This window comes from Monodelphis domestica, chromosome X (genome assembly GCF_027887165.1).
Source record: "Monodelphis domestica isolate mMonDom1 chromosome X, mMonDom1.pri, whole genome shotgun sequence".
Taxonomy (NCBI): Eukaryota; Metazoa; Chordata; class Mammalia; order Didelphimorphia; family Didelphidae; genus Monodelphis; species Monodelphis domestica.
The window spans coordinates 31,066,226-31,088,982 of NC_077235.1; the positions used below are offsets into that span (position 1 = coordinate 31,066,226).

At 47.3% G+C, this 22,757-nt stretch overlaps 1 protein-coding gene across 7 annotated transcripts in view; it reads left to right on the plus strand.

The window, feature by feature from the left end:
* Positions 1-21,479, plus strand: part of ZDHHC15 (zinc finger DHHC-type palmitoyltransferase 15) — a 90,435-nt gene extending 68,956 nt beyond the window's left edge. For 2 of the 7 annotated variants that reach the window (XM_016426766.2, XM_056808854.1), the window contains 2 exons: positions 8,765-8,841; positions 14,762-21,479. In XM_016426766.2, coding sequence (XP_016282252.1) covers positions 8,765-8,811 — 47 coding nt within the window. In that variant the 3' untranslated portion in view covers positions 8,812-8,841; positions 14,762-21,479. The other 5 variants (XM_007507435.3, XM_007507437.3, XM_007507433.3 and 2 more) reach the window with 3 other exon arrangements.
* Positions 21,480-22,757: the final 1,278 nt, after the last annotated feature.

Here is a 22,757-nt window from a genome sequence, read left to right on the forward strand (position 1 = left end):
ATAGAGGCTGGGTGGTTCAGTGGATTGAGAGCCAGGCCCAGAGATGGAAGGTCCTGGGTTCAAATCTGGCCTCAGCCACTTCCTAGCTGTGTGACCTTGGGCAAGTCACTTGACCCTTATTGCCTAGCCCTTACCATTCTTCTGCCTTGGAGCCAATACACAGTATTAAGTCCAAGATGGAAGGTAAGGGCTTAAAAAATTTTTTTTAATAGAGATTGGGCTGGGGTCATCAGAGAAGCTTCCCAGAGGAAGCAGGCCTTTGAAGGTGGGCAGGATTCAGATTGGCCAAAAGGAGATGCTATTATTCTAAGAGGCAAGGATTGCATTCGTCAGGACCCCAGGATAGGAACACACAAGGCAGATGTAGGCAGCAGTGAGAAGACGGGCCTGGCTGCCCGGATTTGCACTAGGGGGCATTGGGAAAGAAGGCTGAAGAGTGAAATTGGCCTCAGATTGGAAGGGTCTTTGAATGGCAAAGCAAAGTATTGAATCATTCAGCCAAAAAGCACTTTGATGCTCCCCGGGTCTGTACTGACTCCTCTGTTTACATGCACTAGAATACTGGCTTATCCAACTAAATGCTTTCTATTCAAAGCAACTGAGGGGCTAGTAAAGTTCTTGAGCATCGGCAAGGACAGATGAAAGCTGTGTTTGCATAATCTTTTACAGAAATACTCTCCTGGTCTTCCGATTCATGGGCCTTCTGAGAATAGGGAGAGCTGCCACCTCAGAGGGGCACCTGGCAGGCAAGTGATCTGCCGCCAAGCTGAGAGGCTGGCCTTCAAATGAAGGGCTTTGTGCTTTCCGAATCTCTACAGGTAATTTTCCAGGCAATCACCTCCAAGTCACAGGAAACCTTCGAATCTTACTGGAAGAGAAAATCCTTTTCTTAGGCAAAGCCCCATGAGGGCAAGAGGATACAATCTGGGGGTCCTCCCTACACTAAATTGCTTCTTTCACCCCAGAACCATCTATTGCACCTTTGTTTGAGATGTTCTCAGAACTGCAGAAGATTTCTTGAAGGTGGCTTGCAGGCTTTTCAAATAAATTCTAAAAACAGCCCCTCATCCAGGCGGGTGAGAATTCCTGGCTCGGGGAAGTTGGCTGCTGCCTCCTCGAGAGGAGCTCTTTGTATCATTAAATTTTTTTCTCTCATCAAAAGTTGATTTTTCTCTCCCTCCCATGACCTCCACTAAAAAGGGGGAAAGGCCAAACCCTTGTAACAGATCCTCCTAGTCAAGAAAACGACTCCCACATTGGCTGTGTTCCCCAAAGCCCTCTGTCATTCCACAGGCCGGGTCTGTCACCACTCTGTCCCAGTGTGGATAGCATGCATCACCGCCCGGCATGAGCGGCTCTAGTTGGAGGAAGCAGTGATAGTTTAGGGGAGAAGGCCAGACCAATGGCCCGAGACTAGAACAAGTTAGAGAGCTGAAAGAATTAATCCAGTTAATTCATGAACATGTATCAGAGTGCCTATAGCATTACACGGGGGCCCTGGAGACAGGGGCGGTGCCTGACCTGTGATTCTGTTCTCAAGAGGGAACTTTCCCATGTAAGGAAACTCCCTTTATCAAAGCAGATCAGCATCTTCTCTACAACTTCTAGTTCCTAATCTGTGATCCATGGACCCCACCCCCACCCCGGGGGCCATCCATCTATGCAGAGAGTCTATGTACTTACATGGGAAACGATTGCAACTCGATTTTCACTAACTTCTAACTGAAATTTAGAATTTCCTTGAATCACTTCCAAACATTGTTCTGAGAAGAGGTCCACAGACTTGAGCTGGTGGCCAAAGTAGTCTGTGACTCCACAAAGGGCTTAGAGGCCCTGCCCTAGACTTGCCCAGGGTGACCCATCCAGCATGCATAGGGGTAGGGCTTGGGCCTGCACTCTGTCCACAACATCAGAAACAAAGACAAAGATGGCAAAGTCCTTCCCCTTCCAGGGCTGTAAGATAAGCCGGTATTCTAATACATGTAAACAGAGAAGTTAGTCCAAGAGCATTGGATCTAGAAGGATCAGGGAAGGCTTCCCTTAGAAGGTGGCATCTGAAATAAGAAATCTTAACATGCTCTTTAAATGTCAACTGCCATTAGCCTCAGAGGGTAGAACTAGGAACAAGAAATGGAAGTCTTAGTCATTTCCTAGCTGTGTGACCCTGGGCAAGTCATTTACCCCACACTGCCCAGCCCTTTCTGCTCTTCTGCCTTGGAACCCATACACAGAGATAGAAAAAAAGACTTAGCCCAAAGAAAAGCTGCCCAACAAGGAGAGCTCACCAGACATGGTCTCAGTTGCTCTCATGTTTTTCCTTTCAAGCAAAGGGAGCTGACCCCCAATGAGGGGGATCCCTACAGGAGCCTAGGGGCTGGCCCAGATAAACTAAACTCTCAGGCCCTTTTCACTCTTACAACTCTATGATTTCCCTTTCTTGCCCTAGATCCTAGAATCTTGCTTCTCCTCATAACAATGGGAAAGGTGCCACTGCCTCAAGTCTTTAAGAAGACCCGATTACTCTCCATCAGTTTTCATACTGAAATAACCTGCTTGGGGAAATGTCCACATCCTATATGGAGGAGAGGTTATGGAAACAGAGAATGCCCATGGGGCTTTCGGGGCCTTTCAGTTTGCTCTGGTCTACTTTTCAGAGAATAGACCTTGGGTAGGAAATGATGAGGAAATTGGTCTTTTCTCTTTTGAGAACGCAGGTCGGTGGAGCTCGTTTTCTTTTTAAAATCATATTCTCTTTCCCGGCACTAAAAGAAATGATCCCAACTTCTGGACCCTCACTTCTTCTGGAGATGAAAAGTCCCCTTCTGGCTTGGAAGGGGCAGTTGAGAGAATGACAGCAATATGGCGACACTCAACAAAAGAGAAAGCTGGCTATGAAACTTACGAGACATTGCCCTCTAGTGGCTAGTGTAAACCCAATGGCGTTGCCCTCTGTTCAGCAGCCAAATCCCTCTCACTCCCTTCCTTCTTGCTCCATCAATCTAGAACACAGATAGTCTGACTCTACCATTTCTCAATTACCCTCGTTAGGCAGAAGGAATCCTGGCGTCTGCTCCCTAAATGGCGGCTCAGTTCCTTCACGGATATCATTGAATGGAAAGAGAGCTGGATTTATAGTAAAAAAAAACCCAGTTTCAAATCCTGTGGCTTGTATGACCTCAAAGAAGCCACCTAACTTCTCCAGGCCTCAGTCTCCTTTTATGTAAAATGAGGGGCTTGGACTCGGTGACGTGGTCGAGATCTATTACCCAATGGTTGCTAAATCATTGTCAGTGATATTTGAAAGGTCATGGAAAACAAGAGAAGTACCCTAGGCCCGAGGAAGGAAAATGTCCCAATTTTTTAAAAAGAGAGAGAGAGAGAGAGAACAGAGGCTTCAAACTAGAGGCTAATGAGCTTGACCTTGTTTCCTGGGAAAATTTGGTGGTTTTTCATTAATGAGATGATTACTGAACATCTAGAAAGGGAAGAGATGATTCTAAAGAGCCCAAGTGGCTTAATCAAGAATAGGTCATGCTAGAATGGGCTGATTTCCCTTTCTGACAGGGTTATAGAAATGAGTGGATCAGACGCATGCTGGAGATAAGAGATGCTAGATAGAGTTTACCCAGATTTCAGTGAAGCGTTTGATCAAGTATTTCATACGGTTCTTACAGAAAAGATGGTGAGATGTGGACTAGGCGGGAATTTAGGCAGAAGGCCTCAGAATGAATTGAATGGCCAGACTCCACAGTCATAAGGGATCAGAGGATCTCTGCTTGGCTCTGTGCTGTTTACCAGTTACCAGTGATTTGGATAAAGCCATGGACCTATGGGCTGCTCATTCAATTTGCAGATGACACAAAATAGGGAGAGATAGCTCACACGCTGGATGACAGAGTCAGCATCCAGAAAAATCTGTGCAGGCTAGAGCCTTGGTCCAAATCCGATTATGTAGAATTCATCGGAGCAAAATGTAAACTTACACCAGGGTTCAAAAACTCAAAATCTCAAATACAGGCTAAATAGTCACGGTTAGACAACAGTTTGGGTGAAAAGGAGCTGGGCCTTTTAACAGACTGCAAGCTCAACAAGAGTCATCACCGCAGTGCCATGGCAATCAAAAGAAGCTATACTGTGGGGCAGCTGGGTGGCTCTGTGGAGTGAGAGCCAGGCATGGAGACTGGAAGTCCTGGGATCTAATGGGGCCTCAGACACTTCCTGGCTCCCTGAGCAAGTCACTTAACCCCTAATGCCTACGCCTTACTGCTCTTCTGCCTTGGAACCAATACTTAGTGGCATCAATTCTAAGACAGAAGGTAGGCGTTTACAAAAAAGCAGCTAATGTATCTTGGGGCTGGACTGAAGGGAGGGAGCTTCCCAAAAGAAGGAGGCTAATCCAGCTGAGTCTGCTCTAGTTAGAGGTCTTGGGGTATTGGGTCCCGTGTCCAGAGAACAGTCAGGATGCTGAAAGGCTGCATTCTGGGTCAAATAAAGATGAGTTGAAGAAACTGAGGATATTGAAGCTGGAGAAGGCTCAGGGGAGCCCCAAGAACTGTCCTCAAATATTTGAAAGGCCATCTTGGGGAGAAGGGATTTGGTTTGGCTGTTTGTCCCCAGAGAGCAGAAGCAGGAGCAAGGAATGGGCGGACCATTTGAATCTCAATGACAGGAAAAAACTTGCTAAGGAGTCAACCTGTCCCAGAGGAGCATGAGTGTCTTGTACCTTCTCTATAACTTATGGTCTTAACAAATTGCTTAAGCACTGAGAGGTTAAGTGAATTAGCCAGGGTCATTCAGCCAGTATGTGTCAAAGATGGGACCTGAACCCAGGTCTTCTTCACTTCAAGGTCAGTTCTCTATCTCCTATGTCATCCCACTAAATAATAATAATAGCTAGCATTCAAAAAGCTCTTTAAGGTTTTTTCACTTACTCCTCACAACAACTCTATGAGATGGAGACTATCATTATCCCCATTTATTTTATCCATGAGGAAACTGAAGCTGAGAGACATTAAATGACTTGCCTAAAGTCACACCTAATGTGTGTGTTTGAGGCAGGATTTGAACTCAAGACCAGCAACTTTGGAGAAAGGAGTTTGAGTTGACCAATGAGGTCAGAGGCCAAATTGCCACTGGTTAAGGAGTGAGAAGAGAGAAGACAAAGACACCAAGCAGAGACACCTATTGAAGGATGGGGGAGGCATAGAACTTTTTCAAGGCAACAGGGAAAGAACCACGAGACAGGGAGAAGCTGGAGAGAAAACAGTGAATTCAGTCGTGAATGTGGGTGGCATTTGAGGGGGGTGGTGGCATGTCTATGTTGTCCACATCTAAGTAGTTGAAAATAAGGAACTCTATGGAAAGCGGAAAGGCAGGCCCGCACTGGAGATGGTGACCGTGTTGCAGTAGGTAAAAGCAGGGAAGTCGATGAGGGAATGAAAGAGAAGATCAAAGATGGCAGAAGACCTTTCAGGAGCCAAAGGATGAGTTGCCACAATGGTAGACCCCAAAGCACCATAGAAATGGGATCTTGCTAGATGTGACCTTAGAAAGTAGACCAGAGAATGTGACTCCTGGAGGGACTTTGGAATGCAAATTTCAGATCCAGAGGACCCTTAGGGGTCTTCTAGTGCATTACATGTTGTATAGACAAGGGGACGAGAAGGGAAGTGATTGATTCTCTCCGGTGGACACAGCCAGTTCTTTGTGGGCATCGTGGTCTCTAAAGAGTGTATATGTAAATAAGAAATAGGAATGACACTTTATTGTCCCAAATGCCTGGTAAGGGCCCTAGCAACATCATGGCTGCCTGATCCGGGACTAGCCATGACAGACAGCATAGCCCTGTTTCTGGTCTGCCACCATTCTTCAGGGTTGCATTTCTGTCTCTTTCTGTCAGATTTCTCCCCTGGAAGAAGTGTAGTCTGGGATGGATAGAGGGACAGAGACAGAGAGAATGTCAGTACTCACACTCTGCCTCCTAATGGCCAAAAAACCAAAGAGATCTCCATTTAAGCTTCTTTTTTTCTTTCCTTGAAATTCTTTGAACACATGGATCAATTTAGCATCACAACCCTCGAATTGCTTGACAGCAGGGAAAATGTAGCCACCTTCCTCTTCGACCCCTGGAATAAGCTGTCCCTGGAACCAGAAGCCAGAATTTAGAGGTGGAGGGAGCCTGAGAAATCATCTGGCTTACAGAGAAGAAAACTGAGTCCCTGACAGAGGCAGGGACTGGCCCAAGGTCACAATCTAGCAAATGGAAGTCTATAATTGACTGTAGAGCCTGTGACCCCAAATCCTATGCTCTTTCTGCTCTGCAAAGCTATCTTTTAGTAGTGACCAAATACTGATCCACTGAGGAAAGCCTGGCCTCTAGGTGAGACTCCCATAATAGCCTGAGCCCCAGGAAATTCTGCCACCTAGGCTGGCAACATTAGAGCTTACTGATCTGCCTAAGTTGGTCATCCCGTGCCTCTGTTACCTTTGCTTCTGAGGATCTCAAGGCCCTTTTCCTAGACAATGCTGGCTTCCCCTTCTAGTACATCTCTGGCCAGGAACGGCATTGCTCTTATTTGGGCAGGACATTTCCTCTGCCCCCTCAGTTTTCTCCTCTATAAAATGGTTGTACTAGACAACCTTGAAGGTCCCTTTCGGCTGCCGACTCGGGAGCATCAGGAGCATCAGGAGGCAACCCCATGCTAGGTGCGAACTTTTGGAAACTGTCTCAAAGCTAAGCATCCCCATTTAGTGTATAATCTGCTTGCACCACCAAGCATTAGGAGAGGGAAATCAAAACATATATACCCTTAGTGATGAAGCTTGAGCTTCCTAAGCTGCAGTTGTCTCATTCCACTGCAGAAATGCACTAATGCCTAAAGTGCTGTAATAACTGAATGCCGTGACTGTGTCATGCAGAGAATAATAAGGGCCAGATATTTTCTCAGTGGCCAGGCTCCAGATAAATCCCATTAGCGACATGACATGCCACCTGATGCCGAAGAGCCGCCAGGAGCAGGTAGAAAAGATCAGATAATGGCAGTAAATCAGACCGTGGCCTGGGAGAACCTGCCTCTGCCACATAAGGCCCTGCTGAACTGGGCCAGCCTTTAGAAATGGGTTCAGAAGGGCAGCCCCAAAAAGGTTCATTCCTCAAGCTCTCCAGGTCAGTACCACAAAAGAGGTGGGGAGGCTTTAAATCCCCAAGGAAGCAATTCAGAGGTCATCTAGGCAAGCCTCCTGCATTTTTATGGAAGAGGAAACTGAGGCCCAATGTAGCTAGGTGACTTGCTCAAAGTCACAGCTGGAATGAGAACTCAGGAGCCAGGTATCACCCTGCTTGATTTGGAACCTGGGCAGTGCTTCCCTCCCCTGACTGTGTGTCCTTGGGCCCCTTCTCCGGGCCCCCATCTTTTCCTCTGAGCTCTCAGTATATGATCCTCCAGCCCCCTTAGTCCAATGTGTGTTCAACTGGCAGGTCCACAGGCCCATGTGGGGAGAGGTTCTGGTGGAGAATGAGTCTGGGAGCCTTCCTGTCTCTGCCTTGCCTATGGCCTCCCAGGCCCTATGGAAAGGGCTCTTAAACCTGCTGCCTCCCAGGGTGGGATGAGGGAAGAGAAATGAGTCACGGATGAACAGGGCCTTTGGGTTATATTGCCTTCCTGTTTCCCTAAGTCACAGTGTGGCCTCTGATCATTCGTCAGTGGGTGTCTATGGGAATATGTGCATGGGGGTGAGTGGGCCAGGGCAAGAGGGGACCTAAAGAAGGGTGATCACTGGGCTTCCTCCCTTGCCCCTGATGCATAGGCAGGTCTGCTTCTACAATGGCCTTTTCTCAGGTTGGGAAAGTCCACCCTCAGGCCTTTGGTCTCCAACCTGCACTGGGTAAGCTGCAAATGAATCCACGTACCTCCGGTGCCTCTGGCCCAAGGCAGTCTGGAGTGCTTCTAGTGAGGAAGAAAGCCCTGTGCATGCAGAGGTCGCCTGGCTTTCCCCACAAACCACCTGACAGCAGAACACAGGGCCATCCTGCTGCAGCCTGGTTTGTCCTTTGGGCAGAGACAACGTGAAAAAGCAAAAGGGTTCATTAAGTAGGTTTCTTGTATCCTCTCCAGAGTCCCAGCTAATCAGCTTGTCTCAGAGACAACCTCAGCCCCAAACCCCAACCAGAAGTTCCCCCCTGACCTCTCATCAGGGAGTGAAGGCCGTACTCTGTGAGGGAGAACTAGACTCACAGGGCCACTGAGGGGAAAGCTAGGCTTGCGTGGTCACTCTATATACTCAGTCGGGCCTTCAGCAAACCTGTTATGTGCCAGGCATGGTGCCAAGACAAAAGACAGCTCCTGCCCTTAAGGAGTTCCCAATGGACAGGAAGGGAGGGAGCTAGCACTTATTGCATGCCTGCTATGGGCCAGGCACTGCACCACGAGATGTTCACGAGAACTCCGCCATCTAGGTGCTGCTGTTGTATCCAGGAGAGCTGGGCCCACCTGCCCCCTCTCTGGGGGAGGCCCAGGCCCATGTCTGTGCTCACATGTGCATTCACCTACACGCTCTAGAGAAAGGAGCCAGCCTCCCACACCATTCCCCAAAAGGAGAGCCCTGGCCACCTCACCACTTCTCAGGAGGAACCCTGCTGAGCAATTCCATTTGCATGTGATTTGTTTCTTCCTTTCATAACCATCTCATTGGAACAGCTTGGCTGCCTGGACCAGCCCTCTCCATGACCTGTGCATCTCACCTGTTTCCTTTTTCCACATTTTAGATTTCCCGGAAAGCTCATCATCGCTTACCATTGAAATGGAGACCTAGCACTTTCCCGTCCCCTGCTCTGTCCACTAGGTCAGTACTGGGGAAGAGGAGGAGGAAGTCCTCAGCCCAGTGAACCTGGGATTCCAGTCATTTCTCTAGTGTCATTTGCATAATCATCTCCTAAGTCACTTCCCTGAATGGAATGCTTCAAAGGATGCCCACAGCCCCTCCAGTCATACCACTCGCCTCACCTTGACTCAGTCCCCAGAGCTTGAAAGGGAGAAGTGGTGAATTCCATAGCAACGTTGGATCAGCCAGATTGGCCTTTGGTCAAGAGGCAACCCAGCAGGGCTCATAAAAATAACTCGCTGTTCTGCAGTTCTTTGTGTTTTATCAGTACTCTCATCGTGCCCATTTTAACAGGTGGGGAAATTGAGTCTAGAAAGGTAACTGGCCAAACTGTCACATAGCTGGTAGGTGTTGGAGCTGTATTCATGGCCTTATTCCCAATGAGGGAGCCAGCCCTCTCAAGTGAATCAAGAAATGGCAGCTCCCCAATAAGAGAGGCAGCAAGATGTGGGGGGAAGTTCTGCCTTGGGAGCCAGAGGCCCTGGGTTCAAATGCCATTTCTTCCTATAACTTGTCAGGCCTCTGATATATGATAGGCCAGAACCAGGTGGACTTTGGAATGTGTAAGACATTGCTTTTCCCACTATCTATTTCAAGCCACATCTTAGGACAGCAAGGGCCTCTACTCAAAATGACCAAGGTTCAATAGAGGCTGTTGGCTCCTGACTCCGGGATGTCAGGGAATACCGTACTCCCACCCACTCACCAGCAAAGGACACCCTCCCTCCCTAGACCCCCTGGGAAAACCCCGCTAATGTGTTAACTAAGGACAAACCAGGCCACGCCACTCGTGGGAGCCTCACTGGAAAGTCTTTTCTTAGTGAAGAAGTAAACAGCTGTGTTCTCACGGCTCTCCCAAAGAGATCAACCTAGGGTAATCCAGCAGGGAGAGATGGCATTCAGTAACGGGGCTGCCAGGGAGCTCCGAGGAGCAGCTTTCTGATAAATGTTGGACCTGGAAGGGACTGAGAACAGAGAATGCCAGAACAGGGAGGGAGGGAGGGACCTGAGAACACAAAAGGTCACCTCAAACGGGAAACTTGGAACAGAATTCATATCTTACCTTGTAGCAGAGACTGTCACATCTTGCAAGCGCGCACTTTAAAAGAGCAAATCTTGTGGCCAAAAGGGGTATTAGAAGAGATGGTATCAGAGCTGGAAGGGACATTAGAACAGTGAATGTCAGGGATGAAAGAAGGAAGGCACTTAAAACAACATTTCAGGGCTGGAAGGGGCCTTTGTCCAGAGAATGTCAGGACTGGAATAGTTCTTTTTAGCACAGAAAGTGTTCATTTCAGGAAGGACCTTAGAACAAAAAATGGTTCTTCTGGGAGGGTCCTTAATACATGGACTGCAACAGCTAAGAAAAACCATAGAGCTGAGAGAAAATGCAGAACAGAGAATGTAAGAGCAGAGAGAGGCCTTAGAACTAAGAGCAAATATCAGAACTAGGAGAAACCTAGAATTTTGGACCTAGGAGGAGCCTTAGGAAAAAGAATATGGGATGGCAAAGCTGGGGGGACTTCAGAACAGGGAACGTCAGCTTTGGTAGACCCTATAGAGTCTAGAACGTCAAAAGTGAGAGGGGCCCTAGAAGAGAAATTGTCACAGCTGGAAGGAACCTCACTCTTCAGCGGCCAGAGCTGAGAAGGGCTTTAAGAGAGAATGTCAGAGCTGGAAGAAGCCTCAGAACAAAGAACGTGAACATCTAGAAAAGACCTGAGAACAGAAAAAAATAAAATCCCATCTGGGGAGGATGTAAGAGCAGAGATTGGCATTGTTAGGAGAGAGCTGAGATCAGAAAATGTGAAAGCTAGAAGGGACCTTAGAACAGAAAAGACCAGGGCCAAAAGGGCACCTTGGAACAGAGAATGTTCAAATAAGGAGAACCCTTTGAAGACAGAAATTCAGACAGAAGTGACACCTTAGAAAAGAAACTGTCAGAGATAGGAGAGGTTTTCAATAAGAAATGGCAGAGCTTAGTACAGAGAAATCTAAAGCCACGTGGGACCACAGAAGAGAGAATGTCATATCTTGGGGAGAGAACCTTAGGACGTGGACCGGGAAAGCCGAGAGGGAATTTAGAATAGGGAATGTGACATCTTGGAGGAGAATACAGAACGGGGAATAAAAGATCTCAAAGACAATCTTAATGCAGAATATGTCAAAGCTGGAAGGGACTAGAACAGAAAATGTCATAGCTAAAAAGGATCTTAAAACACATATGCTTATATATCAATGGGACCTTAGAATATGGACTCCGGGAGGGAGCTTAGAACAGAGAATGCCAAAGCTAGGAAGGACCTGAGAAGGGAGAGTGTCAGAGCTAAACAGAATGAACCTTAGAACAGACAGTGTTAGGGCTGAGGTACCTTAGAGAGTATCGGAGTTTAGATGAGCTTAGAAAAGAGAAGGTTCAGAGCTAGGGGGAACCTTAGGAGCAAGAACAGTGTCTTCCAGGGTCGCCTTTTAGCAGAGAATATGGTAAGAACAGAAACAGGCCTTAAAAATGAGAAAGTCAGTGGTAGGAAGAATCTTAGAACAGAGACTGCCAAAGTTGAGGAGCTTAGAACAGAATTTGAGAACTAAAAGGGGCTTTCAAGAAGAATAACCTATTGGAGAAGGAACTTAAAAAGAGAATGTCAGAGCTGGGGTTGGAAGAAGGGAGAAAGGAGGATGCCTTAGGTCAGGGAGCTTAGAACAGAAAATGTCACCTTTGGAGGAACCTCAGAACAGTGTATGTCAGAGCCAGGAAGGAACTTATAAGAGACAAGGTCAAAGCTAGAAAGGACCTTAGACCAGAGAATGTTATAACTGGGAAGGACTTTGAAAGAGTGGTCACAGCTAAGAGGGCCTTAGAATGCAGGCAGTTAATGCCGAGAGGAACTTGAACAGAGAGTGTGAGAGCTGAAAGGAACTTGGGAGCAAGAATGTCAAAGCTGGGAGGTATGTTTGGACAAAGAATATTGTCATGGGTGGTGCAGCTTAGAGCAGAAAATGTCAGAACAGGGATAAGCCTTAGACATGTGAAAGACTAAGCTAGAAGAGGCCTTCTTCGTCAAGGGAACTCAGAGACCCTTAAAAAAGAGAAAGCCATTTACTTAAATTGGCCTTAGTTCATGAGACACCTTATCTTGGAGAGACCTCGGAGAATATCTCATCTGGGAAAGCCTTGGAAAAGGGTCTCTCAGAGTTTGGTGGGACCTTGAACCAGAATGTCCTGGTTAGCCAACAAGCCCTTTATTAAACACCTCCTATGTGCTGGGCACTGCTAAGCTAGAGAGGGGTAAGGAACCTTAGAATTGTCATAACTAAGAAGGGCCTCATAAGGGGAAAGGGTAGTGCTCAGAGGGGCTGTACGTAGTAGAACAGAGAATGGCAGAGCTAGGAAAACGTTCGAGAATGGACTGGCAGGGATGAGAGGGCCTATAGAAAAGAAATAAGGCCTAGGACGGCTCTTTGAACAGAAACCTTAGAATATGAACTCTTAGAATAAGCTTAAGTCAGAGAATTTAACATCCAGGAGGGACCCTCAAATTGGTCCGAGTTTGAGGGGATCTTACTACTGAGAATGTCCAAACTGGGGGGGCACTTTGGAATGGAGACGGTCAAAGTAGGATGAACCTTAAGAGAGGGCTTATCAGAGCTGAGAGGAGCCTTCGAACAGACAACGTCCAGGCCAGGCTGCCTAATAAGAAGGAATGTTGAAGCTTGGACCGGCTCTAGAAAAGAGAAAATCAGAAGCAGGAGGGGATTTAAAATAGAGAGCGTCATCTCTGAGAGGGACCTTAGGACATGCACTGTCATAGCTTGGAGTTCTATAAAAATAATGTCAGTTAGGAAACCTTAGAACAGGGAATGTAATGCTTAAAGGAACCTTAGATCAGAGGATGGGAGATGTGGAAGGGATCTCAGAACCGATCATGTCACATCTTGAGAAGGGAACCTTAGGGCATGGACTGGTTAAGACTGAGAGGCAATTTAGAACAAAGAATATCCCATCTTGAAGGGAACGTTGACCAGGGAATAATAGACCTTGAAAAGAACCTTAGTACAGAATATATCAAAGTTGGAAAAGGTCTTGGAACATAGAATGTCACATCTGGGGAGGGATCTTAACACATGTACTGCCACACTTTGGTGAGACCTTAGAACAGTCAATGTCCTAGACTTTAGAAGAATGGCAGAGTTTGGAGGGACCTTAGAACACAGTGACAGAGCTGTGGGAGAACTGACAGAATGTCAGAGCTGGGCACTCTAAGCTGACCTTGTATCAGGAAAATCAGAACTAGAAAGGACCACTGACCATGGACTTTTAAGAGCTGGAAAGGACGCTACAAAAAAGCACATCAAAGCTGACTGGAACCTTAAAGAAGATGAGAGCTTAGAACAGGGAACGTCAGAGCTTGAAGGGACCTTGGATGAGAGAATGTCACGTCTATAAGTGACTTTAGAACAGAGAATGTTGGAGCTGGGATGGGCCTTAAGAAAGAAAAACGGCAAAGATGGGCCTGAGATCAGAATTTGTTAGAGCTGGATGGAAATTTTGAGAGAGGATATCAGGGTGGATGTTCCTATAACAGATAATGTAGGAAGAAAGAGAAAATCAGAGCTGGAGGGAACTTAGATCAGAGAATGTCAGGGCTGGGAGGGACCTTAGAATGGACAATCTCACAGCTGGGAGACCTTGAAACATGGATCGTCAAAATAATGAGTGGAACCTTAAAACTGAAAACGTTGCATATCAAGAGGGACTCCAGAACATGGATTGTCAGAGCTGGAAGGGATCTTAAAACAATGAAGGTAGAGGCAGAGTGATGTCTTTATGTTGGTGTAGGGATGAGCCTTAGAAGAGCTAAGAGGGACCCTAGAACAAAGAAGGGAAGAACTGAGATAAAACCTAGAACCCTAGGACCAAGTCTTATAACTTTAGTATAAGAAATTGTCAGAGCTTGAAGAGACCCAATGGAGAGAAAGTTAGGCCTGGGAGGCACCTCGGAACGTGGACTGTCAGAGTTGATAACAACCTTAGAACAAAGCATGTTATACCTAGGAGGAACCTTAGAAAAGGGAATATCAGAAATGGGGGGGGGGTGGAAATAGAGAACAGTGAAGGTTAAAACTGGGAACAACCTTAGAACAGAGTATGGCAGACCTGGCTGATACCTTAGTATGTGTGACGTCAGTTCTCAGAGGGACGTCGGAAGAGGCACAATTGGATCTAGTAGAAGAAGCCACAGGATATAAAATAACACAGCTAAAAGGGCCAATGTATGGGCGCCCTATACCAAAGAATGAGGCAGCAAGGTGGCTCAGTGAATAGAGTACCAAACATGGAGTCAAGAGGACCCAAGTACAAATCAAAACACTTACTAGCTGTGTGACCCTGGGCAAGTCACTTAATTGTTTGTCTCGGTTCCTCTTCTGTGAAATGAGCTGGAGAAAAATGGCAACTGGTCCAAAAAGTTGGGTGCAACTGAACAACAACAATGCCTGAGAATACAGAAGCCAGGAGAGGTTAGAGGAAAATTGGAGCTAAGTAGGACTTTAAAATAGACAATGTGACCTCTAGAAGGGCCCTTCCATACAGACTGTCAGAACTAGGAGGGACCTTAGCCCAGAGAATATCATAAATCTTGGAGGAATCTTCCACCATGGCCTGTCAGAGATAGGAGGACCTTCGAATGGGGGATGCCAGAGCTGGAAGGGGTTTTCAAACACCGAATACCCCATTTGGTAAGGCCCTCTTTTTACAAAGCACTTTCCTCACAAACCCATTTAAAGATCAGGACAATTGAGGCTTGTCAGTGTTGTTCATTTACCCATTCAGCCTATATTTGCTGCTGCCCTGCTTAGCCACACGTTTTGTTTTTGTTCACAGGCCCCCATCACCTCTCCTTTCTCTGAGGCTGGCCAAGTTCAAGGTCTGGAGGTGCCTAGTGTTCGAAACAAGACACCACGGTGGAGTATGATTGGATTGAAACCCTTACAATCCGGAACTAGCCCATCCCGTACCTGATGTGCCGATCTTTCAGGGCTCTCCAAGTTCTTCTCTCATGGAGTGACTCCACTAGGCAGGTTAATGGCCACCGATCCAGGCCAATCCACCCTTGCCTCATTTTCCTATATTCCCACGCCCCCCATCACTGAGGGGCTTGATGCACCGCTGGGCTTCTTTCCATTTGCTCTGGCATGCCCACTGGGCACAGATGACTTCCTCCTTAGAGCCCCCATTGACCCTCCATCATGGTGTGTGAGGGGCATTCCGAATATGTGGGCTGCATGTGCCTCCGTGTGTGTGCGCATGCGTGTGTATGTGTGTGTGCATTTCTACATATGCAAAAGTACATGGATGGGTGTAGGCTGTGTACAGAAACTGGCATCAGGTGAACGGCTGATCACAGGAAGAACCAAGAATAAGAACCAAGGCTGAAGCATTGCCTGGAGCTTCTGGCTAGACCTAATTGGCTACAACCCTCAGAGCAGGAGGCTCCCATTTCTGAGAGACCTCTGAAAAGGCCCAGGGAACCGAAGCACTATGGGAAGCCTCCCCCACCCCATCTTCCTCCTCAGTCTGAGTCTGACCCACAAGTCCAAGCCCTCCCAAAGAGGCATCCCTCTTGCAGAGCCACTTCAGCCTTGTCCCACCACAGGCCTGAGATAGGCTAACAAGATGTGCTAGCTACAAAGACATCATTGTGTGTACACGTACACACACACACACACACACACACACACACACACACACACGACTTCACAAACTAGTTTTATGAAGATCGAGAAATGATTGGTCTGAACCGTGGGCCACGGGCTTGGACGGTAATTTTCTAGTCTTAATCCTATTCTTTTCCCGAGGACCAAGTTTCCCAGCTGCCATTAGCCCTAGGACTCCCACCACGTAAAGACTTGTGTTTACTCACCAGGGGTTAGCATATAAACATTGATGGACTGAACGGTAATAGGCCAGTCCTTCCTTTGCCCTTTTCAGAGCTTCACTGGGAATGTGTTTCCATTCATTTCCTCCTTTCCTTCTGATCAGCGTCCCTGCAGTCTTCAGTGCAGTGTATGGACACTAATGCTGTTTATCCTGTCCTGATCCCTTCCAGCTCAGTCCTCAAGGCTCACGTGGCCGTGGGATGGAGCTTCTGGAGCTGGGCCTTTGTCAAAGCTTCCAGCCATTGGGACAGACTCCAGGGAAACCGAGGCCCTGGGTAGTAGCCCCATTGGTTTTAGACAAGCCTGCTTTCCCTAGAATCCTCCGGCTAAGGTGAAGTTATGGCAATGGTTCTGTCTTACTGTCAGATGTGAAATTCTTGGTCCTTCTGAAAGCCCGAAGCCAGATGACAGCCTAGAAGGCTGTGTACTCACAGCTTCTGTATGTCACCCTCCAGGAATGGAGAGAAAACTCTGCTCCGTCTTACCTGGGCAGATTCTCCCCTTCCCTCTCCTACAGTCTAGAAGCACAGGAGAGGAGGTAGGTGAAGATCCACTCACTCATCCAACCTCCCTCATCTTAAAGGCATGAAAACAGAGGCCAAGTGTGAGCAGGTCATGCAGGGAGGCAGCAGAGCTGGGATTTGAACCTAGCTCTTCTGACTGCAAATCCCAGCACCCTCTCCACCACGCTATCCTGCCTTTTCTGCCAGTGGGTCTGATAAAACATCTACTTTCCCAAGTCAGAAATATCTCCCATGCCTGGCATAGAATTAATATTCCCCTCACAGAAGTCAAGTCACAAAAATAGTGCCAAGGAATCGTAGGAGAGCAACAGCACAGTCAGCCCCTCCAGACCTTTCCGGGCAGCTCTGAGAGGCCAAATATGCCAGTGTTTTGTTCTTGGCACCTTGGTTCCACTGACATCCAACATGATCATAACCTTGGCTTCCCGAATGCTGCCTTAGGGTTGACCATCACCCCAAGCCAGGGGCCCTGCTGAGAAAAAGATAATATGTTTGCTTCAAACCCTAACCTGCACAGACTTTAGTTTAGAGCTGGAGTGGTTCTCCACCTGGTGTCCAGGAACTTGGGTGTCTTCTAATATTTTGAGTCCAGTCGGTTTCCTTTGTAATTCTATGGATTTGGTTTTAGGCATCTGAGACAGTGGTTTTGAGAAGGGCTCCATAGGCTTCACCAGATTGTCTCAACGAGGGTGAGGGACCCCCCAGCCTAGTCCAAACCCCCACGGACAGGCCTGTCTTTCTTAAGGACTTCATGCCACTTGGTGCTTCCCATTAGCCCTCCTCTTTCCCATCCGTGAAACCTAGCCTAAGGCTGAAAGGTGCTAGTCCTACCTTCTGTCCTCACCTCAGTCAGTCCAATACAGGGCTAGAACGAGCAGCTGGACCACCCCAGGGTGACTAAATACCCTGGGAACCCATGAGCCCTTAATGATGGCTAACAAGACATGGATGGCTTTCTCCATTTTCTAGCTAAGGAAATGAAGGATTACAGAAGTTAGAAGTCGTCCAGTTAGACAAGGCCAGCTCATACAGGAACATTGTGGGAACATGCCTTCTTTCAACGGAAGGGCCCCAGCATTCTCTGCTGGTGACAGTCACCCCCTCCTCCTGTGTGTTCCTGAACCCCGACTTCTGAGGGAAGTGGGAAGTGTCAGCAGCTTTGAATTCCAAGGCCCTAGGCCCATGGCTCAGCTCTGCCATTTCCCAGCTTAGGGGCCAGATGAGGGCTGTGGCTTCCCTCATTTGTCGAATGAGGTTGGGCTCGATGAGCTCAGAAGTCACTTTCGGGATCTCAGGTGGTGTCCCATCGATGCTGTTTGGTCATTCATCCTCTGCCTGCCAGAGAGCATCCCAAACAAGATGACTGAAATCTTCCATGAGACCAGTTGGGTTTTTTTAAATTCACGAACTCCATAGATTTAGTAGGAAAGAGAAAGTATCGAGTTTCAAGAGACAACAGAGGTCATCTGGCCCAATCACATCCATTAACAAATGAGGAAAGAGGCCCAGAGCATGTGAGATGGGACTTGAGCCAGGAAGTGGCAGCGCTAAGATTTGAACCTAGGCCTTCTGCCCCCAAATCCAGGGTGCTTTCCACTCTGTCCCAGTTGACTTTCGAGGTGTCGTCCATTTGCATTGCATTCAACAGCCAAAATGGGCAGAGCTGAGTGGTAGCCTTTTGCATACCGATGGTATGTGATACCAAGGAAGGGACACTTCCCAAAAGTACACAGCCAATAACTGGTCACTTCCCAGAGAGGGAGTGGCCAGAAAGCACGTCCTCTGAGGCATGGACCATGCTCGCAGCCATCAAAGAGATGATGAATGGCACGGCCCAGAATGGCTGCTTTCGGTAGCAGAGGAGGGCTGGAAGCAATGGGAAGGTTAAAATGCCTTCAGAAAATGAGCCCTCTTACCAACCTCCTGCTGGTTAAGCAAGCTCACAGGCCCTGGGGCCAGAGCAGGACGCTCCTGCTTTTTCTCTGTAACGTGTTCAATGGACCAGAGAGAACTGCCCTCTGAGCAAGAAAACCAAGTCACCGTTCACTCAGCAATTAAGGTCAGGTTGCCAATTTGCTACTGACACTCCCGTCCCCCAGTGTCTTGGTTTTGTCTGTGCCAACGTGACTGTCCATGGGCTCTGACTCTTGCTATGGGGGGGGGGGTTGACTACAAAAGGCTGGCAAGCTGTACTTTCCCATGTTAACTGATCCTAAGTACCAAAGGGCCATGGAGTGGTCATTTCTTAGAGCTGGTACAATATAGGGTCTCATTAAAAAGATTTAGCCGACCTTCTGTTAGTTCCCACACATTGCATTAGATGGAATAGAATACAGTTTGGGGTTCATGCAGTCTGGGCTATTTCTTACCCTGATTCCACTTAGACAATCCTAGTCTGTATTCAGAGCTAGAATGGACCTTTGGGGTGACCAAGACCAACTGCCTTGTTTTACTGAGACTTGGAAAGTGGATAAAATGGTGGACCTGAGTTTAAAAATCAGCTTTAAATATTTACCGGTTGTGTGACCTTGAACAAGTCACCTAACTTCAGCTGACTCATCTGTAAAAGAGGGATACTAAGAGCACCTACCTGCAAAGGTGGTTGTGAGAATCAAATGGCCAACTGGGAATTGTTTCGCAAACCTTAAAACACCATAGAAATGCCAGTTATTGAGTATTATTATTGCCCACCATCATACAGAACTAGTGAGTCTGTGTACTTGCCTCTAAAACCAGGAAGTTCCACTAATTTCTCTTCCCACTTTCAGGATGAACAAAGCTTAGGATTAGTTTCCATTTGGGTCCTCATCTGGAGCAGCCTAGACGGGAGGGTTAAAGTGGGCATTGTTTATTTCTACCCATCTGGCCAGAGAAGTATTGTGTACATGCCCTTGGGCATTCGGGACCTGCAGGCCCACATGAGTGAGGGTCAGAGAGGCAGCCACATCTCGCTGCCCACGAAGCCTGGGTTCAAATCCCAGACCCTTAACCTGTCCCAACTGGGTGATACTTGACTCAGTCTCCCCACGTGCTGACTTGCATCGAAGGGAGAGCTTCCTTATCCCAGGCCCAGCCCCTCTCCCTCTGCACCCACATGGGTGAGAAAACATTCTGTGTTCATATGCTTCTATCTTATAAGCACCAAAATGATTCTTAAAGATCTGCGTGGATTGGCTCCCTGTCCTCCCAATTCAACGAGCATTTAGTGACTTGCCAAGTGCCAGGTTTAAAATCTGATTTGGTGCCAATAAAAAAGAGTGACCAGTGCTCTCCTTGCCTCATGAAGGAAGGGATGCCCCGTCTGTCCTCTGTGAGCAGGCAGCCCTGAGGAATCTGAAGGTCTAGAACAAGCCATTTTCTCAGAACGTGGATTTGCGGCAGAGGGCGGGGAGGTCATTTAGCCCGCGAGAAACTTTTAACAACTTAACCAATTTGGTCCATTGGCATAAACTCACATGCAGCTGCAGAAATTTTTTGGCAAAGTCTAAAAGAAGTCCCACTGTGGCAAATGAGAATTGGAATGGAAGTCAAGAACAATCTAAGGATTTGCCTGAGAACAGCGAAAGCTGTTGGAAACAATTGAGAGATATCGGTGCATTGGTCAAAAACGAAGGCTCTCTCTGGAGGGGGCAGGCCAGCAGCCAGCCCGGAGTGGATTAAAGAACCAAGGGTCATTAAGGAGAGCTAGAGGCTCAAACTCCCATTGAACCCATTGGCTTGCGATTTCCCCTACGCTCCAAACTTTCCTCCCACGGTGCTCTCAAGCTATAGACATGGAAGTTTTAATGAAAATAAAAAAGCCAACAAACCCTGCCCAGATCCAATCAGCCTCTAAGGTTGTCCTGTTAGCTAAGTGGGCCAGACAGGTGACTTTAGATCTCTGCTTCTGGGCCTGGTGATTTTCAAAGGAGAATCACCTCGAGCAGGAGCCATTGCTAATCAACCCACTTCTTCCAAGTACCATTCTTACTCATGGACGCTCGAAACTTTCTACTTTTTACCTGCCTCAAGTATTGTGGGGAAATTAACTTTCACTAAAATAACTGGACCTTGCATTTTCAGAATGCTCTCAAGAGAGGTTAATAGCTAGCTATAGCACCGCCAAGGTAATAATGCTTGAAGATTTGCGGAAAGCTTTGCAAATATTATCTCATCTGATTCTCACGATAACCCTGGGAGAGGTAGGTGCTATTATTATCCCCCATGTTACAGATGAGGAAACCGAGGCAGGCAGAGGGCAAGTTGCTCAGGTCACACAGCTTGTAACCATCTGAGTCTGGATGTGAACTCAGGTCTTCCCATCCCCAGATCCAGCACTCTGTGCACTGTGGTGCCTCCTCTCTGCAGCCATTACCACTGCATTCCCATTAGCTAGACGGAAGCAGGATCCTGGGAATTCTTTCTGGTGCCTGATAACACGGCTCTCACTATACTAAACTTTCCATGTTACTAATAATCACTGCCATCAGCTATGCCATCCCTGTAGTCAGTGGCAGCATGGTAAAAGCTGAAGAGAAATGAGGAGGGCAATACCTCTCTTAAATTTGTCTTCACTGTGTCCTGGCATCATCCGATCAAATGCTTATCCACCCCTGTGTACATCAGACCTGTGCTCGGAGTTTCCAAGGCATGTTAGCGAAGTCACTACTTTCAGAACGTCTTGGTTCCCATTTGGCCAAGTCTCGGCATGGACACCACTGAGGACAAGTGGAATTCTGAGTGTCGTGCACTCCACAGGTACCCCACGATCTTCAGAACTGGGGACCGAATGCTTCTCCTGAAGGTAAAGCAGCCAAAAGGACAGCTGTTGGAGTATTTAGTTCATGTTAGTGATATTTTTAGTGGTGTGGACACTGGTTTTTAAATATCAAAAAAATGGATCCTTGTGAAAATTTCTCCGCATAAAGCATTCTGTTCATTGTTTTATCGTCAAGCCCTCACCATTTATTGGTTATTGGATGCTACGTGCATAAGGTTTTAATAGTATCATTAATAAGTTCGTAAGGTTCAGTACTGTATGTACAATATTTCAGTATCATTTTCTATTGTGTTTGGATTTGTTTCTTCCTTAGGAAATGTACAGAGTTTATACACTCCTGGGCAGTTCACTGCATTAAAAATAATCTGGTTTTGACTAAATTGCCTTAAAGGTTTTCTGAGTTTGGAAGGTCATGGATCGCAAGCTAGAAGGCACACCTCGGGGGCCATGTCGCCAGGCCCTCCATAAAAGGAGGCTGGACTCAATGACGCTGGGATGGCCAAAGGACTTTGAGCAAGCCCTTAAACCAAGCAGATTGATTCAAGGACTTGCCCAGAGTTGCCCAGGCAGAGGGTACCAGAGGCCAGAGTGAGACCCAGGTCCTCTGACATCAGAGCTAATGCCCTCTTCCTCTGCCAGGATTATGCAAACCTGAACAATTCTTACAAGCCAGAAGAGTTCTCCAGGTAGTATCATTTGGTGAAAAGACTCCAACTGTAAAAAAAGAGAGAGAGATGCTCGATTGCTCTAGGAAAGCAGGAAAGGTAGAAGGGGAATGGAGGACCCACTGCTTCCCCTGGGCCTTCCATGGGATTACCAAGCTGAGATAACTCTAGTCACAGAAGGAACTATGGGGACCATCTAAGTCCCATTGCCTCATTTCACAGGAGGAGACAGGTCTGGGAAGATGAGCTTCAATTTAGTTCAGACATTAAGTGCCTACTGTGTGCCAGGGAATTAGGGCAGTAGACTCCAACTGGGAACATGGCCCAGTCCCACTCTCCCAATGACAATTGGTTTGTCTGCAACACAACCATACCTGCCCCTTAATCGATCATAGCACAAGTCTCCTCCACTCCCTGCTCCTCCCCCCAGACATATCCCTTATCTTCCAAATCTCACCTCATAGCGACTACAGGCACCCTAGGAGGTAAGCTGTGGATGAGAGGCCCCCATTCCCCAAGCTTGCAAGTAACATCCATAGCCCTCCCCCTGAAGGCCTGGGTAGGTTCCAGTTTGCACCATAAATCTCATTACGTGATCATTCTCCTCAGACCCACTCTTGCCTATCTCTTATTCAGAGACCACCATCATCCCAGTGTCCCAGGATCCCAATACCTCCTAATCCTCAACTCCTCACTCAACTGCAACTGTTGTCATCGATGTTTCTAAATCCAATGGTGACCTCTTCTTACTCTTCATCCTTCCTGACCTCTCTAATATTCTGTCATTGATCACCTCCTATTTCCGGTTACTTTCTCTCTCTTCTCTGGACTGAAGAAGACAATGGAAATGTGTCACCTAGAAAAACACATCTGCACACTTGAAACACTCAATTTTCTAGCCTGGATAAAAACCTTCCAAATGAAGAATTTCAGAGTTTTGAACCCATTTCTTATTAGTACTAAGTATTTCTAAATTAAGTTGTTATGTAAGTA